Source organism: Schistocerca americana, chromosome 7 (genome assembly GCF_021461395.2).
Source record: "Schistocerca americana isolate TAMUIC-IGC-003095 chromosome 7, iqSchAmer2.1, whole genome shotgun sequence".
NCBI lineage: Eukaryota > Metazoa > Arthropoda > Insecta > Orthoptera > Acrididae > Schistocerca > Schistocerca americana.
In genome coordinates, this window is record NC_060125.1 from 427961769 (window position 1) to 427982474 (window position 20706).

Consider the following 20706-nt stretch of genomic DNA (forward strand, 5'->3'; position numbering starts at 1 on the left):
TATCTGACCCCAGGAATGTGTCAATAAAGTTTCCCCTTCCTGGGACAATGAATTCACAGTGTTCTTATTTCAATTTCCAGGAGTGTATGTATAGGAGATAGAAGAAAATGAAAATAGAAAGTGTATAGATAGATACACAGTCACTGGCTCTATGAGGGTGTGCTGAAAAGTAACTGCTGTGAATTTTTCATATGAAACTTTTTAAAGCTTTTTGAATAAGTGAAATTATTATTAACTTTCTACGTATCTACATACGAAGATTGCCCAGAAAGTACCGCTCTGCATTTTTTGGTCAGCCGAAAACAATGCTACGAATGAGAAACATTACGTATGTATTAATTTTAGTCTACTTAGTGAGCGCGCAAGTTCACCTCACTTCCGACAGATAGCGTAGCTGCAGGACAGTTTCAGGATTGCGTCTGTAGGTGATGTGCGTTACAATCAACGGGCCGTTATTGAATTGCTCACAGCAGCTAAAGAAATTGTGGGAAATATTCACAAACGTTTGGGCAAGGACCACGGAGCATCTGCTGTCGACAGAAGTACAGTTAGTCGCTGAGCACGGAGGTCATCAGATGGCGGTTCGGTGGAGCTCTACGATTTACAGCGGTTGGGAGACCACCCGCGGCTGTCACACCTGACGTCTTGCAGCGATCTGATGTTATTCTGTTTGTTTGGGTCATTGAAGGATGGCTTTAGTGGAAGACATTTTAAAGGACGATGAGGAGGAGGTTCGCACAGTGAAGCACTGGCTCCACCACCAGGTCAAGGATTGGGCTGCGACACCTGCAACAATCCGACGCCTTTAGTTCACTGTTATCGATCATCCTCCATACTATCGAGCGCTGCACACATCGAGGGAGGGATGAGTGAGTGGTGGTGACAGCCTGGTGGTCCTTGGGAAGTCCTGTAGACAGTTACAGATTACTTCTACATGACGTTGTGAGGCAGCCACGCCTCTCCCCATTGTCCGCAGCTGGTGCAGATGAACGAGCAGTGGCTTCCACCTACAGCCTCTAGGCTCGTGACCGTGTAACGCCGGAAATGTATATCCTCATATTTCCATCTATAGTACTATAAATTTTTTCCTTATTTTGTTAGCTGAATATATGATATTTCTCTGTCTTTATATATTGTAATTGTTTTACTATTTGTATATATACATATTTACGCATTTATGTCGATGTATAATTGGTTTGTTTTGTAAATATTATTTGTGTTTTTACGCTGGGTCTTGCCTAGGGAAAACTATTCTATCGAACAATTACATCGATAGGTCGTGTGGAGAACCAAAGTGTTTAGGATCTTTGGTAGTGTGAACTCTGCCGCGTGGAGCGCGGGCAGGGGAGTCTGGCTGGAGTAGTGCAGTGGAGCAGGTGTGTTGTGTGACGCTACTGCGAGTTGCCGCGCTTTCGGGGTTTGGCAGCATGTAATTGCGCTCGACTTGCTATGATAGTTTCTGGCACGGGGTCGCGGACGGGAAACATTAACTGGCACACATCAAGAGCCCGTTTCGCCTGGTGACCGTGTCGAGAAGAAGGCGCGCCAACATCCAGCTTCTGCAACAGCGACGCCCGACAATAAGTGATTGTCGCCACCTCCTCGATCGACGATTTCAAACGTTCAGTCAACCAACAAGGAAGACTGAAAGCACGTAAAATTTTAGAACTATATGGCAGACCTCAGCTTTTCAAACTGTTCCATTTGCATCACTAAAATATAGCAACTTAGCATGAATCTTTGTTGCTCATTGTCCCAATTGCATTACCGAGCAAGGTCCCTTCCTTTTCCGAAATGAACCCGAGTGCCGTTGAAATTCAAACGTCAGCATTAAAGTAATATCATTCCATTTCACTGCTTTAATTTCAAAGTTCAGTTAAAGTATTCATAGCTGGTTACAATAATCAAACAGAACTGTATTTAGATTACACAGCCACAAATTAAGACTGCGAGTTTTTTTTACCTTGTTTTAGCTTACCTGTGACTGCAGCTCAGCATGGTACGTACTAAATTTTACTATTGTTAATTGTTCAAAATCATTTAATTCAAGTTCAAAGTTAAATCTCTTATTTCTAAATTGCGTAGCTTCAAGTTGCTTTTGTGATGATTGTTGAGGTAGCACAAGACTAACCTTATTTTATTTAATATCGTAGTGCTTCAGAAACGAAGTTCACTGTTAATTTCAGTCACAAAATTTATTTTCAATTTTCCGGTGTTATTAATTCTTTTCCTAAATTAAGTCAGAGTGTAGCGGAATTTGTTGCTTCTGACAAACATTCAGTTTTCACACAACACGTGTCAACCCTCAGTTGCCACGTTTTTAGTGCTAATTATATGTGCATTAACCTTTCTTTTTCAGTTATTATAGTAGTTGTCCATAGGACTGGCAACCGTAATTTTCCCCAAATCTCAAATATCTAATTAACGCCAGTAAATTTTTAACGTAACGACCAAACATTTACTTTCTTTATTAACTTTGCCCTTTTTCAAAATTAATTTCCACCAATTTAATTTGCATTTTTTCATTTAGATGTAACCCTTCCTTCCTCTTTACCGACAGATTAACTTCGGTGACGATTGCTTTTCCCAAATTTCCATTCGGTACACGCGGTTTAATTTTTCACTGTCATTAAGGTAAGTAAGTGAGGGGGAGGCGTTAGGAGTCAGCTGTGCGTTGGGCTCAACCTGCTGCCCTCTGGCAGGTGTCAGATGGCAGCTGGTGCTGCTGCAAGTCCCATTAGCAACTCAGCGTCGCTGACGGCAGGCAAAGATGGCAGATCAGTGGGGCTGTGGCACCAAGTCATGCGAAGATGTGGAGGTAGACAGAGCCTGGTCTCGCAACCACGGATGGTGTTAGCGGAGCCGCCTCCCTGTCCGTCGTTGCTCTGGCGTCGTGGGGTGCTGCTGGTTTCTGACGACGAGATGTGATGCCTGTCTATGCCTCCAGTGCCAGTTTGTTCACTGAAATCCGGCACCTAGTCACTTCGCCACAAGTGGCCCCCGCTGCTGTGGAGACATGGGCCCACTTACACACGGTTACTGCTGTGCGATACCCTTCACTCCTGTGCCCTCTCTCCTTCTTCCGCAATATAATTGTGCGTCTGTTATTGTGAACCACATGTCGTCACACTGGCAACTACCGACGTGCTGCTGTTAACGCAACGGGCTATGTCAGATATCGTGCTACATCTTCTTACTTTTGTTAAAGACTTATACCTCTCTGTCCAAAGGCTGGGTAGTGGCACTACAATACAGACCTAACTTGGTGCCATCCGTTTTTCATCATTTTCCAAAACTTACGCAATACCTTAGAGGACTTCACTCTGATAGTGATGAAGCAGTGAGAGGAGACCTGAGGTTTTGGTTCTACCAACTCTGTCAAACACTCTGCAGTGACGGTATCGACAAACCAATCTCTCGTTATGAGAAATGTGTTCGTTGCCATGGTGACTATGTTGTGAAATAAATATGTAGACATGAAGAATAAAGTTGTAGAAAGTTAACAACTTCTGTTTTATTCAAAAATCTTTAAGAGTTTTCATATGTAAAACTCGGAAGCATTAGTTTTCAGCACGCCGTCGTAGCAAATCCGTATTGGATAAGTTTAATCTTCAGATGAATTCAGATGTTATATGTTCATTGAATCGAATATGACACAATCATTACAAATCATATTCCTATTGAACTGAAATGTGATAATTTCTTATCTGATGGTATCGAGTGCGGTATTGAATTAAAATTGCAATGTATATGAACTAATTTATAATGCAACTCAGACTTTAAACTCTTTTTAGGATGTTCCACACCAGTAGCAATTGTTTGTTTTTACTGAAATTTCACAGTATGTCTTTTGAAGCACAGTTTTGAACTTGGTGTCTGCTTTATCATATATATCACATTTTGTGTCTCACCTGCTGTGAATCGGTTCAAGTTAACGGCATGTGTTGAAAATAACCATTTAGTAAACCACTGTAAACCCGAGTATCATCATGAGCTGACACGTCCTTCATTATGAAGAAACCGGAAACTTTGTTGCGATTTTTCATGTTGTGCACTCAACAAGATGCTAAGAATGCAATGCAAATCATCAGTTTCATGTTTTAAATTAGTTATGTCCAAAATTTTCTGATCTCCTATCTGTTGGTTACATCAACAGAAATTCTTGTTTCCTCATATCATATACTGAATGCAGTTATTGATAAATATGCCGAGAAAATCTATTTTGCAAATGAGTTCTGGCGCATTTAGTGTGGGTTAAGGACAGCAGTTAGAAGCGAGTTTTTACCCGTTAGTTTAAACGTCATCGTTTAGAGTGATATACTTTGTGGTGTGCCAAAACACTTGCTAAATTATCTACAGTTCACGTGGTTGACCAAACTGTGAGTTTCATTAATTGAAAAGTTTTGTGGTTGCTCTTTATTGTATGCTTATTTTAAATACACTTTGTTATGGAGCTGATAAATTGCCAAGGCTATCGTATCGACATCATCATCTCTCTTTTTATGCACTACCCACAGTGAATCTGGCTCGTCATCTGACAACTACACTCTTAGAGCTTCTTCTAGGCTTACGAGATGCCAACTTATCTCTCAAAAACTACAGAAACGAAGGATTGCGAAAGGTTTTAGAAGATAAATTTAATCAGTACTGGATAGTGCCCTTGTAGAAAGGTATTGAGACAATTTTTTCCCTCCGTACCAGGTGTCAGATGCTACCCAAATCCGTTTCTTCTGTAGGATCATAACATCATCTTTTTGCCTGCACGAAGCTGTACTGATTCGATTACTTCATCACGCATTGCGTTTTATCTGATACCTAATGTGCCACTTTGGCATCTGGACGTTTCTCTAGGTAAAAATCACAGTGCCAAAAGACAGTCAATATTGGAATCAAAAGTAATAAGTGGCCGGATTTGCAGTTTGCTGAAGCATTTTTCCCCCTATTGCACTCTGAAGAGCAACCAATGGAGCAATCTCGTCATTTTGTTGATTCCAATGTGACCTTGTTTCTCAAATCATTGTGCTTAGGACAGTTTCAAACATCTGCGAATATAATTAAGTTACAGAGTACATGTCTAATCTCCTTCTAACACTGACAATGTGAGTACGTATCTTCTTCATTTTCCTCTTGTTAATCTTATTCTTATAATTGTTATTATTGACTATATCCATCTAGATTTTAACTTACCTTTTATGACACCCGTTACTGCAAGAGCAGTTTATTTCTCGCTGAGATCTCCGTCTTTTGCCCTCACTTATTTCTACGCTTCCTCTGTCAGAATTCAGTCAGTTCATTTAGCATGATGTCTTTCACACAAATGACGCTTCAGTGACATTGTGTAACCTGCATCGTATTCCATACGTGTCTGAGCTGATGAGGTGGAGGAATTCTTAGTATGTTCGAAAATTTTGTTCGCTGTCTCTTATATTTGGATATTTGCCGACTCCCATTGATTCAGATTGTTCCATATTAATCTTCCGAGACCGACTTTTGATGTTGTCTTTCAACACACTAATTGATTTTCATTATACAATCTGCTACGGTAGTGCATCCGCTGAAGTTCAAAGCACGTGAGCGGCGTACCGCATGAGATGCTGAGGCACGCAGCCGCTGGCCGCTCTTTGGTAGATGAGAACGACAACAGTGGCCTTTTCTATACTTTTTGTAGCTGTGTTCGGGATAAGATGTCATGGTTTGCTATTGAAAGTGGACGGATTTATACACGCAGAGGAAGGGAGAGAGAGAGAGAGAGAGGGAGAGAGAGAGAGAGAAAGAGAGAGAGAGAGAGACAGGGAGGAGGGAGGAGGGAGGGAGAGAGAGAGAGAGAGAGAGAGAGCAATATATGTATGTACGTACATGTATGTATGTGAAAACAGCAATGATTATTGTGTATGAGATATTTTGCTAAGACAAAGCTCCTCTCACGCGACGATTCTGGACAAAAGGCAACAATTCTGCATTACTAAATGTGGGCAAGCCATGTCGGTTTGTCGAAATCTGCCTGGCTCAAATACTGAATGTGGGGCTGAGTATAATTAGGTGAGGCAGTTTTCGTTCTGTTCCTGAACTGCAATTGTTCCGTGACCAGGTTTCGCAAATGGGTGTTTCATTTACCGAACAGTCTGTGTCTTACGTGATTTTTCAACGTAATTTGAAGATCTGATTCTTGTATGGGAGTTCCAAAGCCAGCTCGTGTCTCCAGTCGCTTTAGTCAGTGTGTGCCAGGCACATTTTGTATGGAAGAGGCACAACAATAATACGAGTTAACGTAAATCTCATCCCTTTTACTTGTAATCCATACCATTCATATATTCAATTAAATGAAGTACAGTTATGTGATAATAATATGAGCAACTGTAAGACGTTGCGTGAAAGCTTTGTGTGATAGTAACTAAACTAAATATCTTAGGACCAATTCTATTTACATTTCATTCTGCACCCCTTTCGCTCGTAACGAATATTCAGAAATAAGCAACTATTTGAGTTATTAAGCTACTTTCAGACATTGCAAGCTACCTCAAGAGCTCTGAGAGAGTTGCTGCGTCACATTCTGATATAGGATTTGTGCCACGATGGCATTGCCAGCACCCACGTCGAAAAAAAAAGCGTTGTATATGAATGCACAAACTTGGATCCATATCTAATCAGAGAAAAGCTAGATATAAGGAAGATTCAATCTGGTTTGAGTAAGAGGAAATTTAACCAGAGGGGAATATTAAATTATTTCGGGTATCACTATTTAAGTACAACTTTCTGAGGACCATAACTGGGAATAGCAGATTACATTAAATTAATTGAGACTTAATCATTTTGTGGAATGGGCAAACTTTATGTGGGACTCAATCACCACCAAATCTTGCGCTTTACAATACGAGCAAAATCCGTCACTGTACGAACACCATACAATGTGATTTACGAAGCACCCAATTTTGATTCACAACAGATTTGTTATTGAAAGACTGCAGCAGCAAGCATGTAAATATACCTGTGGGGATCACTTACCAGACAGTACTTGATGCTCTGCATTTGACCTTTCCAGTAGTAGGAAAACGAACACATATTCCGAACCTATTCAGTAACACACATGTACAGTTATATTGATATTTCACACTTTCGAATAAGGAAGAAATAATATCGACTTGGTGAAGAGCTATTATTTTCACTATTTACTTTTCATTAAAATGATTATAGGACGGTATTCCTTTTAAGCGTCTCCATTATATCATTTATATTTACATAGCACAAGATTCTGAAATAGTTCGGTGTAATGATAACGTAATTATTCATTTCGAACGCTATGGAAGTAATTTATATGTATCAGTGATCATACTACTCTCGAAATGCGTAGACAATCACTGAAAGTAAAACACACAATTTTATAATTAACGGAAAACATTACGTTTTAAATAACGTACGTTATCATGTTAATTTCTGTAATCAAATTTGTACTTCATTCATCTCAAGGACAAGAAGAAGAAGAAAAATAATAGAAAATCAATGTCGCCTTCATGTGAACATCTGAGTAACATGTGTTTGTGGGAACCGATTGGTTAGAAATGCTCAGATACTGATTGAGGAGTGCTTATAAACAATATCATATTTCGAAATTCCACTGGAGAGACAGAAGGTAGACTGGAAGATCATTTTTTAATAAGCTGGCATACAGATCCCGTGATCATGTTTACAGGATGAGATCTGTCCGATAAGACGAGAGTGGAGGTTATGATATGATTTTCAAAATTTGTTGAAATCCACTAAGGAATCGACGTAAAAAGCACTAACCTTCCTGCTGACTAGTGTATTGAAACAGTAACTACAAGTAGACCAATATCGATAAGACTGGCATAGGAAAAGTTGAATATGAAAAAATTATTGCCATTCTACCATTCTAAGAGGAGGAGGAACAAAAAGATGTAGTAATTATAAAGATGAATTGAAGCTTAGGAGTGAAACACATTAAAGAAAGTAGGTGAAATTGTTAAAGACTGAATACGTAACCCAGTAAATTTAATATCGTAATTGTATGTGCACCCTCATGATCTGGTAAAAAGTTCTCACTAAATGATGTGTAATGTTTTGTCATAGTTTCACAACTACACGGTTATAGCTATCGAATAACATTTTTGGAACAGAGCTAAAGCAATTTCTATTGCTGTTGTCGTCTATCTCAAAGCCACCAAACCAAACATGTCCTAGTGCCCTAAATCCGGTCTAACTCCTACACTGACACTAATCACACGCAAGTTGGCATCATGTATATTGCCTAATAGCTCTCAGCGTTACTTGTTGCGAGAAAAAAGCTAAAAAATAACCCTGTAACCGACTGCAAACATGATGAGCCGCGCGGAGTAGCAGCGTGGTTAGAGGCGCCGTTTCACTGATTGCGCGGCCCCTTCCGCCGGAGGTTCGAGTCCTCCCTCGGGCATGCGTGTGTGTGTTGTTCTTAGCATAAGTTAGTTCAAGTAGTGTGTAAGTCTAGGAATCCCTTAGGAATTCATATACATTTGAACATGATGTACAGTTGTCTATCCTACCTTGTGATTTTAACACATTGCCATGTATTTACATATTTGTGTCTTTCTCGTTTTCCTCGTCACAAAAGTAACGCTCAGAGTTGTTAGTGAACTTGTATATAATCAGTGAAAGTGAATGATTCCTGAAGATGGAATAGACCCGAACACGTGTCAAATAAGGCGCGCCGTCCCTACTTACACAGTTCGGTTTTATTCAGGACATTCAGCTTTAGCTTACTATACCGAAATTACATAAAGCACCCGTCGTTTTTTTCTTTAAAGGAATCATGATCCAAACTTACCATCATTAAATTCTGGACCAAGAGTATTAATACTTGTCTTTAGTACACCTGCAATGAACTACGTGGTATTTGTGAAGTTCATTTAAGGTAGGCTGCGATGTAAAGGTATTTGACATGTGGATCGGCATGGTATGGTTTGTGAAGGACTCCCATTTCACTCTAAATACATAGATCAGTTGACCGCTTGCATCTCCTTGGGAAATACAAGGTACAATACTGATGCTTTTATTCTTGAAGTGAGTGTAACACTGGGCTTTTCTTCAATGGGAGAAGCTGTTGCAAGTTCACTCGTTACGTGCTTGGCTCAGTGTTAGAGAATATCGTGTTAATGACTCTGAAGACTCTTCGATGGAGATGTCTGCAGCACCACTACTCTTTTAATTGTTCTTCTTTAGAAATATTGGTAAGAAACTTAATGAAATAGCAACAGGCACCAAATATCGTTTTCCACCATCGTCGTTCAGTCACGGGTTGAACTTTATTGGTGACACTCTAAATATGGAAAAATGTAAGTTAATGCGGATGAGCAGGAAGAACAAACCTGTAATGTTCGGATACACTATCACTAGTGACCTGCTTGACACAGTCAAAATGTTTAAATGTCTGGGCGTAACGTTGCAAAACGATATGAAACTGAAAGAGCATGTGAGAACTATGGTAGGGAAGGCGAGTGGTCGGACTTCGGTTTATTGGGAGAATTGTGGGGTAGAGTGGTTCACGTGTAAAGGAGACCGCTACGCTGGTGCGACCGATTCTTGAGTACTGCTCGAGTTTTTGGAATCCGAACCTGGTCAGATTGAAGGAAGACATCGAAGCAATTTCGAGGCGGACTGTTACCGGTAGGTTCAAACAAAGTGTTAGTACATGCTTCGGGAACACAAATCGGAATCCCAGGAGGCAAGCTGAGGTTTTTTTGGAGAAGCGCTATTGAGAAAATTTAGGGAACCGGCATTTTGTGCTGACTGCCGAACGACTTTATTGTCGCCAACATACATGGCGCGCAAGGACGACGAAAATAAGATACGAGAAATTTGCGCTCATAAGAAGGCATACATACAGTCGTTTTTCCCCCGGTCTATTTGCGAGTGGAACAGGAAAGAAATGACAAGCAGTGGTATAGGGTACTCTCCGCTGATCACCGTACGGTGGCTTGCGGAGTATCTGCGTAGATGTAGATGAAGTAAGATGTCTCACCGTGTATGACGGAATCGCAGCCAAATCATCCTCAGGAGCCGAAATCATAGAAGATAGTTTTTTGTACTCTGGCATTTTGACCAACCTCGCCTTGCTAACTCATCACAAAGGTGTTCCATTGCCATCAGGTCGGGATTCTGGGCAGGTCACTCCATTTCAAGACATTATTGTCCACAAATCATTGCCTCAAACATGACGTACTGTAATAGTGTGCATTGCCATTCAGGTACAAACATCGTCTTCAAACCGTTTCTCTCTTGTAGCTGTATACTTGTGGCTGTATACAAAGCTGTACCATAACCTCCCGCAGTTAGCAATGTCGTAAGTGTAATAAGCGGCTACATCCTAGCCATGAAGAACACCCCATACTGTAACACAATGTCCTCCGTGTTTCACTGTTAGTGCCACACATGATGACACGTAATGTTAACCAGGGATTCGCCAAACTCAAACCCTTCCATTGGACAACCACCCTCGGCAGTGCTTGATGGTCAGTGTCCGTCAGTGCATAAGGTCAGATATGGTTGTTCCTTCGCGTTTCCATTTCACAATCACGTCACTTCGGCAAATGTTGAAGAGTCATAATGCTCCTAATGTATTTGTTAGTTAGGTTACACCCAGGTTCGAGGTCACTGAACACTGCCGATCCCTCGGCCCTTACTACTTCTCTACTGACGATACAACACACCCCACCCACTTTTATAGTGTTTGGTCTACTTCTCTTGACATCTAGTGGTTAATTCCGCAGTAGACAGGGGTTTATGGATACTTTTGTTCAGATAGTGTACATTTGAATATACGGTATACACAGGGTGGTCAATTGACAGTGACCGGGGCAAATATCTCACGAAATAAGCATGAAACGAAAATACTACAAAGAACCAAACTCGTCTAGTTTGAAGGGGGAAACCAGATGGTGCTATGGTTGGCCCGCTAGATGGCGCTGTCATAGGTCAAACGGATATCAACTGCGTTTTTTTAAACAGGAACCTCCATTTTTTATTACATATTCATGTGGTACGTAGAGCAATATGAATGTTTTAGTTGGACCACTTTTTTCGCTTCGTGATAGATGGCGCTGTAATAGTCACAAACGTATAAGTACGTGGTATCACTTAATATTCCGCCAGTGCGGACGGTATTTGCTTCGTGATACATTACCCGTGTTAAAATCGACTGTTTACCAATTGCGGAAAAGGGCGATATGGTGTTGATGTGTGGCTATTGTGATCAAAATGTCCAACGGGCGTGTGCTATGTATGCTGCTAGGTATCCTTGACGACATCATCCAAGTGTCCGAACCGTTCACCGTATAGTTACGTTATTTAAGGAAACAGGAAGTGTTCAGCCACATGTAAAACGTCAACCTGCAACAAATGATGATGCCCAAGTAGGTATTTTAGCTGCTGTCGCGGCTAATCCGCACGTCAGTAGCAGACAAATTGAGCGAGAATCGGGAATCTCAAAAACGCCGGTTTTGAGAATCCTATTTCAACATCGAATGCACCCGTACCATATTTCTATGCACCAGGAATTGTATGGCGACGACTTTGAACGTCGTGTACATTTCTACCACTGGGCACAAGAGAAATTACGGGACGATGACAGATTTTTTGCACGCGTTCTATTTAGCGACGAAGCGTGATTCACCAACAGCGGTAACGTAAACCGGCATATATGCACTATTGGGCAACGGAAAATCCACGATGGCTGCGACAAGTGGAACATCAGCGACCTTGGAGGGTTAATGTATGGTGCGGCATTATGGGAGGAAGGATAATTGGCCCCCATTTTATCCATGGCAATCTGAATGGGCAGTGTATGCTGATTTCCTACGTACTCCAATGTTACTACAAGATGTTCCACTGCATGACAGAATGAAGATATACCGGGTGAGCAAAGAGTCAGTATAAATTTCAAAACTTAATAAACCATGGAACAATGTAGATAGAGAGGTAAAAATGGACACACATGCTTGGAATGACATGAGGTTCTATTAGAACAAAAAAAAAAGAAACAAAGACACGTCGTTTGGTGATGATCGTGTGCTCAGCCGCCACTTTCGTCATGCTTGGCCTCCCAGGTCCCCGGGCCTCAGTCCGTGCGAATATTGGTTTTGGGGTTACCTGAAGTCGCAAGTATATTGTGATCGACCGACTTCTCTAGGGATGCTGTAAGACAACATCTGACGCCATTGCCTCACCATAACTCCGGACATGCTTTACAGTGCTGTTCACAACATTATTCCTCGACTACAGCTGTTGTTGAGGAATGATGGTGGACATATTGAGCATTCCCTGCAAAGAACAGCATCTTTGCTTTGTCTTACTTTTGTTATGCTAATTATTGCTATACTGATCAGATGAAGCGCCATCTGTCGGACATTTTTTGAAATTTTGTATTTTTCTAGTTGTAATAAAACCCCATGTCATTCCAAACATGTGTGTCAAGTTGTACCTCTCTATCTCCATTATTCCGTGATTTATTAAGTTTTCAAATTTATACTGACTTTTTGATCACCCGTTACTTCCAACTTGATGGATGTCCGGCCCAAATCTCGCGTGCGATTGAAGCGGTATTGAATACCATATTTCATGTCAGGTGGATTGGTCGTCGACGCACCATAACATGGCCCGCACGTTCACCGGATCTCACGTCCCTGGATTTCTTTCTGTGGGGAAAGTTGAAGGATATTTGCTATCGTGATCCACCGACAACTGACAACATACGTCAGCGCATTGTCAATGCATGTGCGAACGTTACGGAAGGCGAACTACTCGCTGTTGAGAGGAATGTCGTTAGACGTAGTGCCAAATGCATTGAGGTTGACGAACATCATTTTGAGCATTTGTTGCATTAATGTGGTATTTACAGGTAATCACGCTGTAACAGCATGCGTTCTCGGAAATGATAAGTTTACGAAGGTACATGTGTCACATTGGAACAACCGAAATGAAATGTTCAAATGTACGTAGGTTCTGCATTTTAATTTAAAAATCCAGCTGTTAATCTAAAATTGTGAGCCATATGTTTGTGATAATTACAGTGCCATCCATCACAAAGCGAAAAAAGTGGTCCAACTAAAACATTCATATTTCTTTACGTACTACACGAATATGTAATAAAAAATGGGGGTTCCTATTTTTAAAAAAACGCAGTTGATATCCGTTTGACCTATGGCAGCGCCATCTAGCGGGTCAACCATAGCGCCGTCTAATTTCCCCCTTCAAGCTAGACAAGTTCAATTCTTTGTTGTTTGTTCGTTTGACGCTTATTTTGTGAGATATTTGGCCCGGTCACGATCAATGGATCACCCTGTATACTAGCTGATAAATCCGGCGCTGCCCGGTTATTTATTTTGCCACTTTTCTATTAGAGACGAAACAAAAAGTGAAATGTGTTGATAATGTAATATTCAGTGCACTTTCTGTACGCTGGGAGCAGCCGCTTCACTTGTCTGCAACATCATTTCGTAAACGTCTTTTATTCTAACGTCTCTTCCCAGCTTTATAGATGGCAGTTGAGTTCACCTGCAAAATCATTTCGTAAACGTATTTTATTGCAACGTCTCTTCACAGCTTTATAGATGGCAGTTGTTTTCACCTACAGCCGCTTATCCTTTCCAGTTGAAAGCTGCGAAAAGCGTTTCGGTGTCAGGGTCTGCCTTAATTTGACTCGACTGTAGAAGTGTCTTAGTAGTAAAGGATAAATGCACGAAAACTTCATACATGACGCGTTTCGTTTCATGCATCTCTGCTTATGACGTCATATCCCTTAAATTATGTATCGAACAATGATGTACAGTATTTGTGTAGGCAGTCAGAGGCATATGTGGATACTGTCTGCAAAATATATTGCAAACGGAGTTAGTAGCAACCAAGTAACAAATTGAAACTTCATGCACAATACAGCATATTCCACGCATCTCTTTGCTTATGATTTCATACTTCTTGAACTACACACATCAAAAAAAGTTTTACATCACCCTGGTTCCCAGAACTCCTGAAGATAGACGTTGACTGTGGTTATTGTATCACAGACACAGTCCCTTTGACTGTTCAGAGATGTTACTAAACCCGACCGAAGATGTATACAACTATACATGATCAGAGCCTTTTAGACGGAGGGGGTCCGACAGCTGATCAGTAGTTCAACCATGCCTAGATGGCAATACCGCGGTTCGATCGCGCCCGCATTGTTACTTTGTGCCAGGAAGGGCTCTCAACAAGGGAAGTGTCCAGGCGTCTCGGAATGAACAAAAGCGATGTCGTTCGGACATGGAGGAGGTACAGAGAGACAGAAACTGTCGATGACCTTCCTGGCTCAGGCCGCCCAATGGGTACTACTGCAGTGAACGACCACTACCTATGTATTACGGTTCGGAGGAGCCCTGACAGCAACGTTATGTTGAATAATGCTTTTTGTACAGCCACAGGTCGTCGTGTTACGATTCAAACTGTGCGCAATAGGCTGAATCAAGTGCAACTTCACTCCCGACGTCCATGGCGAGGTCCATCTTTGGAACTATTTCACCATGTAGCACGGTACAGATGAGCCCAACAACATGCTGAATGGGCCGCTCAGGTTTGGCATCACGTTCTCTTCACCGACGAGTGTCGCATTTTCCAACAACCTGACAATTGTCCGAGACCTGTTTGGAAGCAACGCAGTCAGGCTGAATGCCTGAGACACACTTTACAGCGAGTGCAGCAAGGTGGACTCTCCCTGCTGTTCTGGGGTGGCATTATGTGGCGCTGACGTACGCCGCTGGTGGTCGTGAAAGGCACCGTAACGGTTGTACGATACCTGAATGCCATCCTCCGACCGATAGTGCATCCATATCGGCAGCATATGGTCGAGGCATTCTTCTTCATGGACTACAATTCGCGCCCCAGCTTGTGAATGACTTCCTTCAGGATAACGACATCGCTCGACTAGAGTAGCCAGCATGTTGTTCAAACATGAACCCTATCAACATTCCTGGGATAGATTGAAAAGGACTGTTTATGGACTACGTGACCCACCAACCACTCTGAGAATGATCTACGCCGAATCGCTGTTAAGGCATGGGACAATCTGGACCAACAGTGCCTTGATGAACTTGTGGATAGTATGCCACGACGAATACAGGCATGAATCAATGCAAGAGGACGTGCTACTGGGTATTAGAGGTACCGGTATGTATAATAATCTGGACCGCCCCCCCCTCCCCCTGAAGGTCTCGCTGTGTGGTGGCACAACATGCAATGTGTGGTTTTCATGAGCAATAATGATCTCTGTTCCAGTTTTCTGTACAGGTTCCGGAACTGTCAGTGATTCAAAACTTCTTTCGATGTTTATAAAAGAAATCATATCTACTCCAGTGACTGTAACACTTTCATTATTTCAAGGTTGCAATTTCGGCCTTAGGCCGTTATCAACTGTAGATTTTTGTGGATTTAAGCCATGTCATCTTAATAAGAGTTGATAGATTTGTATGTCTTTTTTTTTTTTTTTTTTTCATTTATTGAATTTCAATTCCCCCCGAAGGGGGCGGGCTGGCAGCAGCTTAGTACGCCGCTCTTCAGCCGACAGATTTTGTATGTCGTTGTCATTACTGTTAAATACATTCGTGACGCTGTTACATGTTACGAGCACATGTACCCATATGACATAAAACAACATAGTCTGTAGACACTCATGTTCGTTAGGCCATCACTAGTCACTTATACCCGGTCAGGTTTGATGCCTTGATGAACTTGTGAATAGTATGCCACGTATCGTACAGCCGTTAATGGGGCGTTCCATGACCACCAGCGGCGTACGTCGGCGCCACATAATGCCACCCCAAAACAGCAGGGAACCTCCTAATTCTTGCACTCGCTGGACAATGCGTCTCAGGCGTAAGTAACTAGTGATGGGCTAACGAACATGACTGTCTACATATTATGTTGTTTTATGACATATTGATATATGTGCTCGAAATATGTAATAGTGTTACGAATGTATTTAATAGTAATGACAGCACTTATGATTGTGTCAGCTCATTTTAAGTTGACATGTCTTAAAGCCACAAAAATCTGCATTTGATAATGGCCAAACCCCAGGGCCCCCTTTTTTCCTCTTCTCTTCTTCTCCCAAAGCAGATTTTCCTCCTTCTCCCCCCCTCCCCTGAGACCCTGCACCCCATACTTTCCTCTTTCCTTCCCACATCCCTCCCTACCTGGCCCTCTTCAGCGCACCCCCCACTCATTTCCCCCATCTCTTCCCCTCCCTCCCTTCTTCCAGTCTCCCTCATCTCCTTGCACCTGGCAGATCCTCCGTTTTGATAATCGTCAGTGTGCCACATCAGTGTTGTGTTTAGTGCTGTTCCTCCTGTGCGGCAAGAGGTGTGATTTTAATTGTGTACTGCCTTGAGGTTCACCGTCAGTGCTTGTTAAGTGCTACGCCATCCGTCGATACCTTTTATGCTCCAGTCATACTGTGCCTTATGTTCTTTTAATTGTCGCAGTGTGGGGCTTTGTGTGTGTGCTACTTTTAAACAGTTTTCACAGTTTTTTATCTCCATTTTGCGGTCACCCCATTTTTTTGGTTATTGTCTTCCATGATGTTCCCCCTTTTTATATCTATGTTCACCATATTCTCGCCTTTGTTATTTTTAAATGTCTTCTCTTGTTTGTTCTATGTCTTTCGGCTGAAGAGCAGCGCATATGCTGCTGCCAACCCGCCCCGAAGGGGAATTGAAATAAAATAAAGGAAAAAAAAATGGCCTAAGGCCCAAATTGCAGTCGTGAAATAAAGAAAGTGTTAGTCACTGCCGTAAATATGATGTCTTTTATAAAGTGGATCCCAGATATAAAAAGTTTTTTTTTATGTGTGTGTGTGATGGGTAAGTGGCTCTTACCCCGACAGCGATTGTTGCTAGATATATTTACCAAGTTTGGTTGAAATCGGTACAGTGGTTTAGGAGATGTGCAACATAAAACACATACACATACATACACACACACACACACACACACACACATACACACACACACACACACATACATTTTTATAATAGGTAACGGACTTTGTAGAGAATGATAATGCTTTGCTCTTCTAAACAGCATTACTGTACAACGCCATTTCTAAGTTATCATTAGAGGGTAAAATTTATTCACACATTCAGCAACATACAGAGTACTGAGAGGTGGTATTCTACTGGTGCAGGATCTGTTTCCAAAAGTCCATACGCTCCTTGAGGAGATCCTGCCGTGTGACAAACTCCAGCTTCATGTCCAGGTAATTCGCAGTGTCCGCCGTGAACGGGTCCCACGTTACTGGACTTCCACCTGGCGCCGGATCGCTGCAAAAACAAAATATACATAATTAAATACGATGGTGCCACTACCAGCGGACAGGTATGCCTCCCATTTATAAAGATGAACTCACCATGGTACAGCCTGTTTGCTCATACATAGGATGCTCACTCCCACTTATATAACATCAGTGACTATGAAAACATATAATCTGCTGGTTCATGGTACAATATTTTATAGATTATGAATGAAAAACACATTACGTGAATGAGATAATGTGAAAAAGTTGTCTGCCTCAAGTCTCCGTGTTCTGGTAGGGCAGTATCCATCCGCTACAAGGAACACTATTGATGCTGGAGGCTTAGAAAAACATACTATTTTTGCAAGCAAGCTGCTTCAGGAGGACCACAGGTACAAGGTGGATCATCCACAAATGGAAATTAATGAACACATCCTTATTTGCCCAAATTTCTTACTGAATGATCAGACACAGTATCCTCATTCACAACTACTAACAGCAGACACTGCAAATAAACCCTTCCAGATTACTTCATAGATTTTCCTCCTGCTTATATATTTAACCGGATCGGATTAGTGGCTTCAGGCCCTCTCTGTTATCGGACCAGAATTTCACATATGTGGTATTGTTTTTATATTATTGTTACTTGAGAAGTAACAATAATTTTACGTGACAAACAATAATAAAATTGGGTTTGTGTGAGTAAAAGAGATTTGATGTACGTATACACAGTGTTAATAAATACACCGTTAAGTACCATCCAAAAAAGGACGCGGAAACGAAATGAAGCTTCTTTGGTGAGGTTGAGAGGGTATGAGGGTATGTGATGTTTCAGTCATTAGAAAATCGAGTCAAATTTACAACTAGCCAACTTAACGGTATGAATGATGTTTCACATCCTCTGGTCTGAATGTATGCACTGATTAGGTTGAGTATAGTTTCATAGTCTCTGTATCCTCTCCTAAGGCAAAATTGCTCCCAACTGTTGTAAATGGCCCATGATATCCTGGATGCTGACACTAGGACGGAGACATGTCCGACCTAGTTCCATATAGATCTGGGGATCATACTGGTCACTGGAGTACCTCAACATCACGCGGATGATACGGAGAGACAACTTCCATATAGACACGAACACTGTCGTGTCGAAAAAGCGAACTACGATACTGTCGCATGAGACATAACCCGTGAGGGCACACGAGATGAGTGACATTCCATTTTGCCGCCCGAGTTCTATCACTCACCAAGCTGTGACCTGACGGTATACCCAACGGATACTAGCACCACGACGCCAGGGGTAACACCATTGTGTCTCTCCAAATCATTGAAAGAATGGGACCTCTCTCCAGGCTGCTGCCATACTCGTCGATGATAGTCATCACCAGTAGTGCAGAAGCGAGATTCATCGCTGAAGCCTCTGCGATGTCGTTCATCAGTAGTTCATGCTTCCTTGCCACGGCAACACTTCAAACGCAGCAGTTCGTGTTGTTGTGTTGTAACACCTATTTTTGATCTATTTTGTACCTGTTTCGATATTTCTAAAGCAGTTTGTAGTATTGCTGATGTATAATGTTGTATCTGTCATGGAAATTCTTTGACTATGTATACATGTTTAGTTATGTGAAACTTTTGAACGATATTGTTTAAATTAGGGTTGTGGATTTAAATACCTAATGGAATGATTGTTATGTAATGTATTGTAGATGACTTGGTCCATAATTAGGGAACACAGAGTTGAATGTGAAAGTTGTGGGGAAGCCCCGCAGCTACGGAAGTAGCCTGGCGGAGTGGAAAATTTGTGGTTGGCGCTCAAGTGGAAACTCGTCCTTTGTGATGAGTAAGGAGTTTGGGCTGAGCACTGCTATGGTTAACACCTTGCTAGCAGTAGCTCATATTTTTGGAGTTCTGAGGCTAGAGGAGCTTAAGGGCAGTATTTATGAGTTTCGGATGCTGCATTTCGTGATACCATTATCACGACATGGTTTTTGGCCCTATAAAAATATAATTCCGACGCCAAGAATATATGTAACAAGGCGAGACCAAGAGTATTGCTACGATTGCATCGCCACCAGGTTAATAGCCAGTACCATCAGCCTTCCACTAAATTGTCTATATTTGGCACTCTGTAAATGGACCAGGTATTTGTGAAATTTGGTTGATTTTAATAACAATCGTGGTGTTGCTAAAAACTCTATCTTACACCCGTGCTTAAACCAAATCGCAAACCTGGACAGGAATCCTATCCTAGTGAATCTAATTCCGTGTTACATTTATTGTTAGAAAGTGGTTGAACTTGAATTTAATGTTGCGTTGTCATTTGCACAATCAATTACACTTTTGAGTAGATCAAAAGACTGCTTATGAAAGCACATTTGATATTTAAAGTGTTATAGTTTGTTCTGCTTTACTTAATTAGTAATTAATGATAAGAATACTTACCATTTCTCTTACATACTTGTGAACTTTTGTTAATGAGCATGGTTCTTCAAACAATGAAAGTTTAAGGGTCTTCATGTACTAGGATAGTTAATGAAGCAATGCAAGGGCCCCTACAGAGACAGCGTAGCTAGATTTGGATTCTGTTTAATTGCTTCAAACCGAGTTCACGAAAGAACTATTTACTGTGTTATCTATTCTAATGCATGTCGGTTAATCCACAGTCATGCAGAAGCTGTACTAAGCAATGAAGTTAGAGATTATAATCATTAGCAGACCCCTGATTTAAATTCAGATTCATTTCAAGCTTTTCCCTTTTCATTGTTGCTACTAGTTTCATGTGTGTCGGTAATTGTTTTATAAACTTTTACACCCAGTTAATTTGAGGAACGTGTTGTTGAGAGCCATACGTTAATGGTTACTTTCTCATTGGCAATTTGTTTGTTAGTAGGACATTTATCTGCAAGGTTAGAACAGGTATAAGGGTAGATTTTAGCGTGTGTGTCGATGAAGTTTAGGTTAGGCTTAGCACTGCCCTCTGCTTTATCATTTTGCTTGACACAAGAATGCCTAAATAGGCTGGCGACCTGTTATAATATGTAATGTCACAATTTACTTTTGTGCTGGGAGAATGTCTGTTCCTGACCCACCTGTTTACTGTTGTTTATGCTCTGCTGAAGAGTTTCGGAAACGAATCCAAGTTTGATTCTTCTGTTTCTATTAGGTTATCTCACGGTCACAACTTTAAAAAAATTCCTCGCAAAGGTATAATGTTAGCAACGGTTGCCTTTTTAAGGTTACCCGTGGAACCGTTACAGTGTTAACGGAAGGCTACGCACGGGACGGTAAGTGCCTATTCTGGCTACTACTTGTCTCGCACCAATAGAGCGGGGTGACACAGAATGTTGCAGTGAGTCCGTTACGTGTTCTGGCATAACAGTTGTAGATATGCAGTGGTTACG

General features: G+C 41.5%; 1 protein-coding gene across 1 annotated transcript in view; it reads right to left on the bottom strand.

The window, feature by feature from the left end:
* Nucleotides 1–17115: 17115 nt before the first annotated feature.
* LOC124622582 (acetylcholinesterase-like) overlaps nt 17116–20706 on the bottom strand; it is a 109644-nt gene continuing 106053 nt past the window's right edge. The window contains exon 10 of the mRNA XM_047148329.1: nt 17116–17336. Within this exon, the coding sequence (XP_047004285.1) occupies nt 17189–17336 (148 nt within the window). The 3' untranslated portion in view covers nt 17116–17188. The remainder of the gene's footprint in view (nt 17337–20706) is intronic.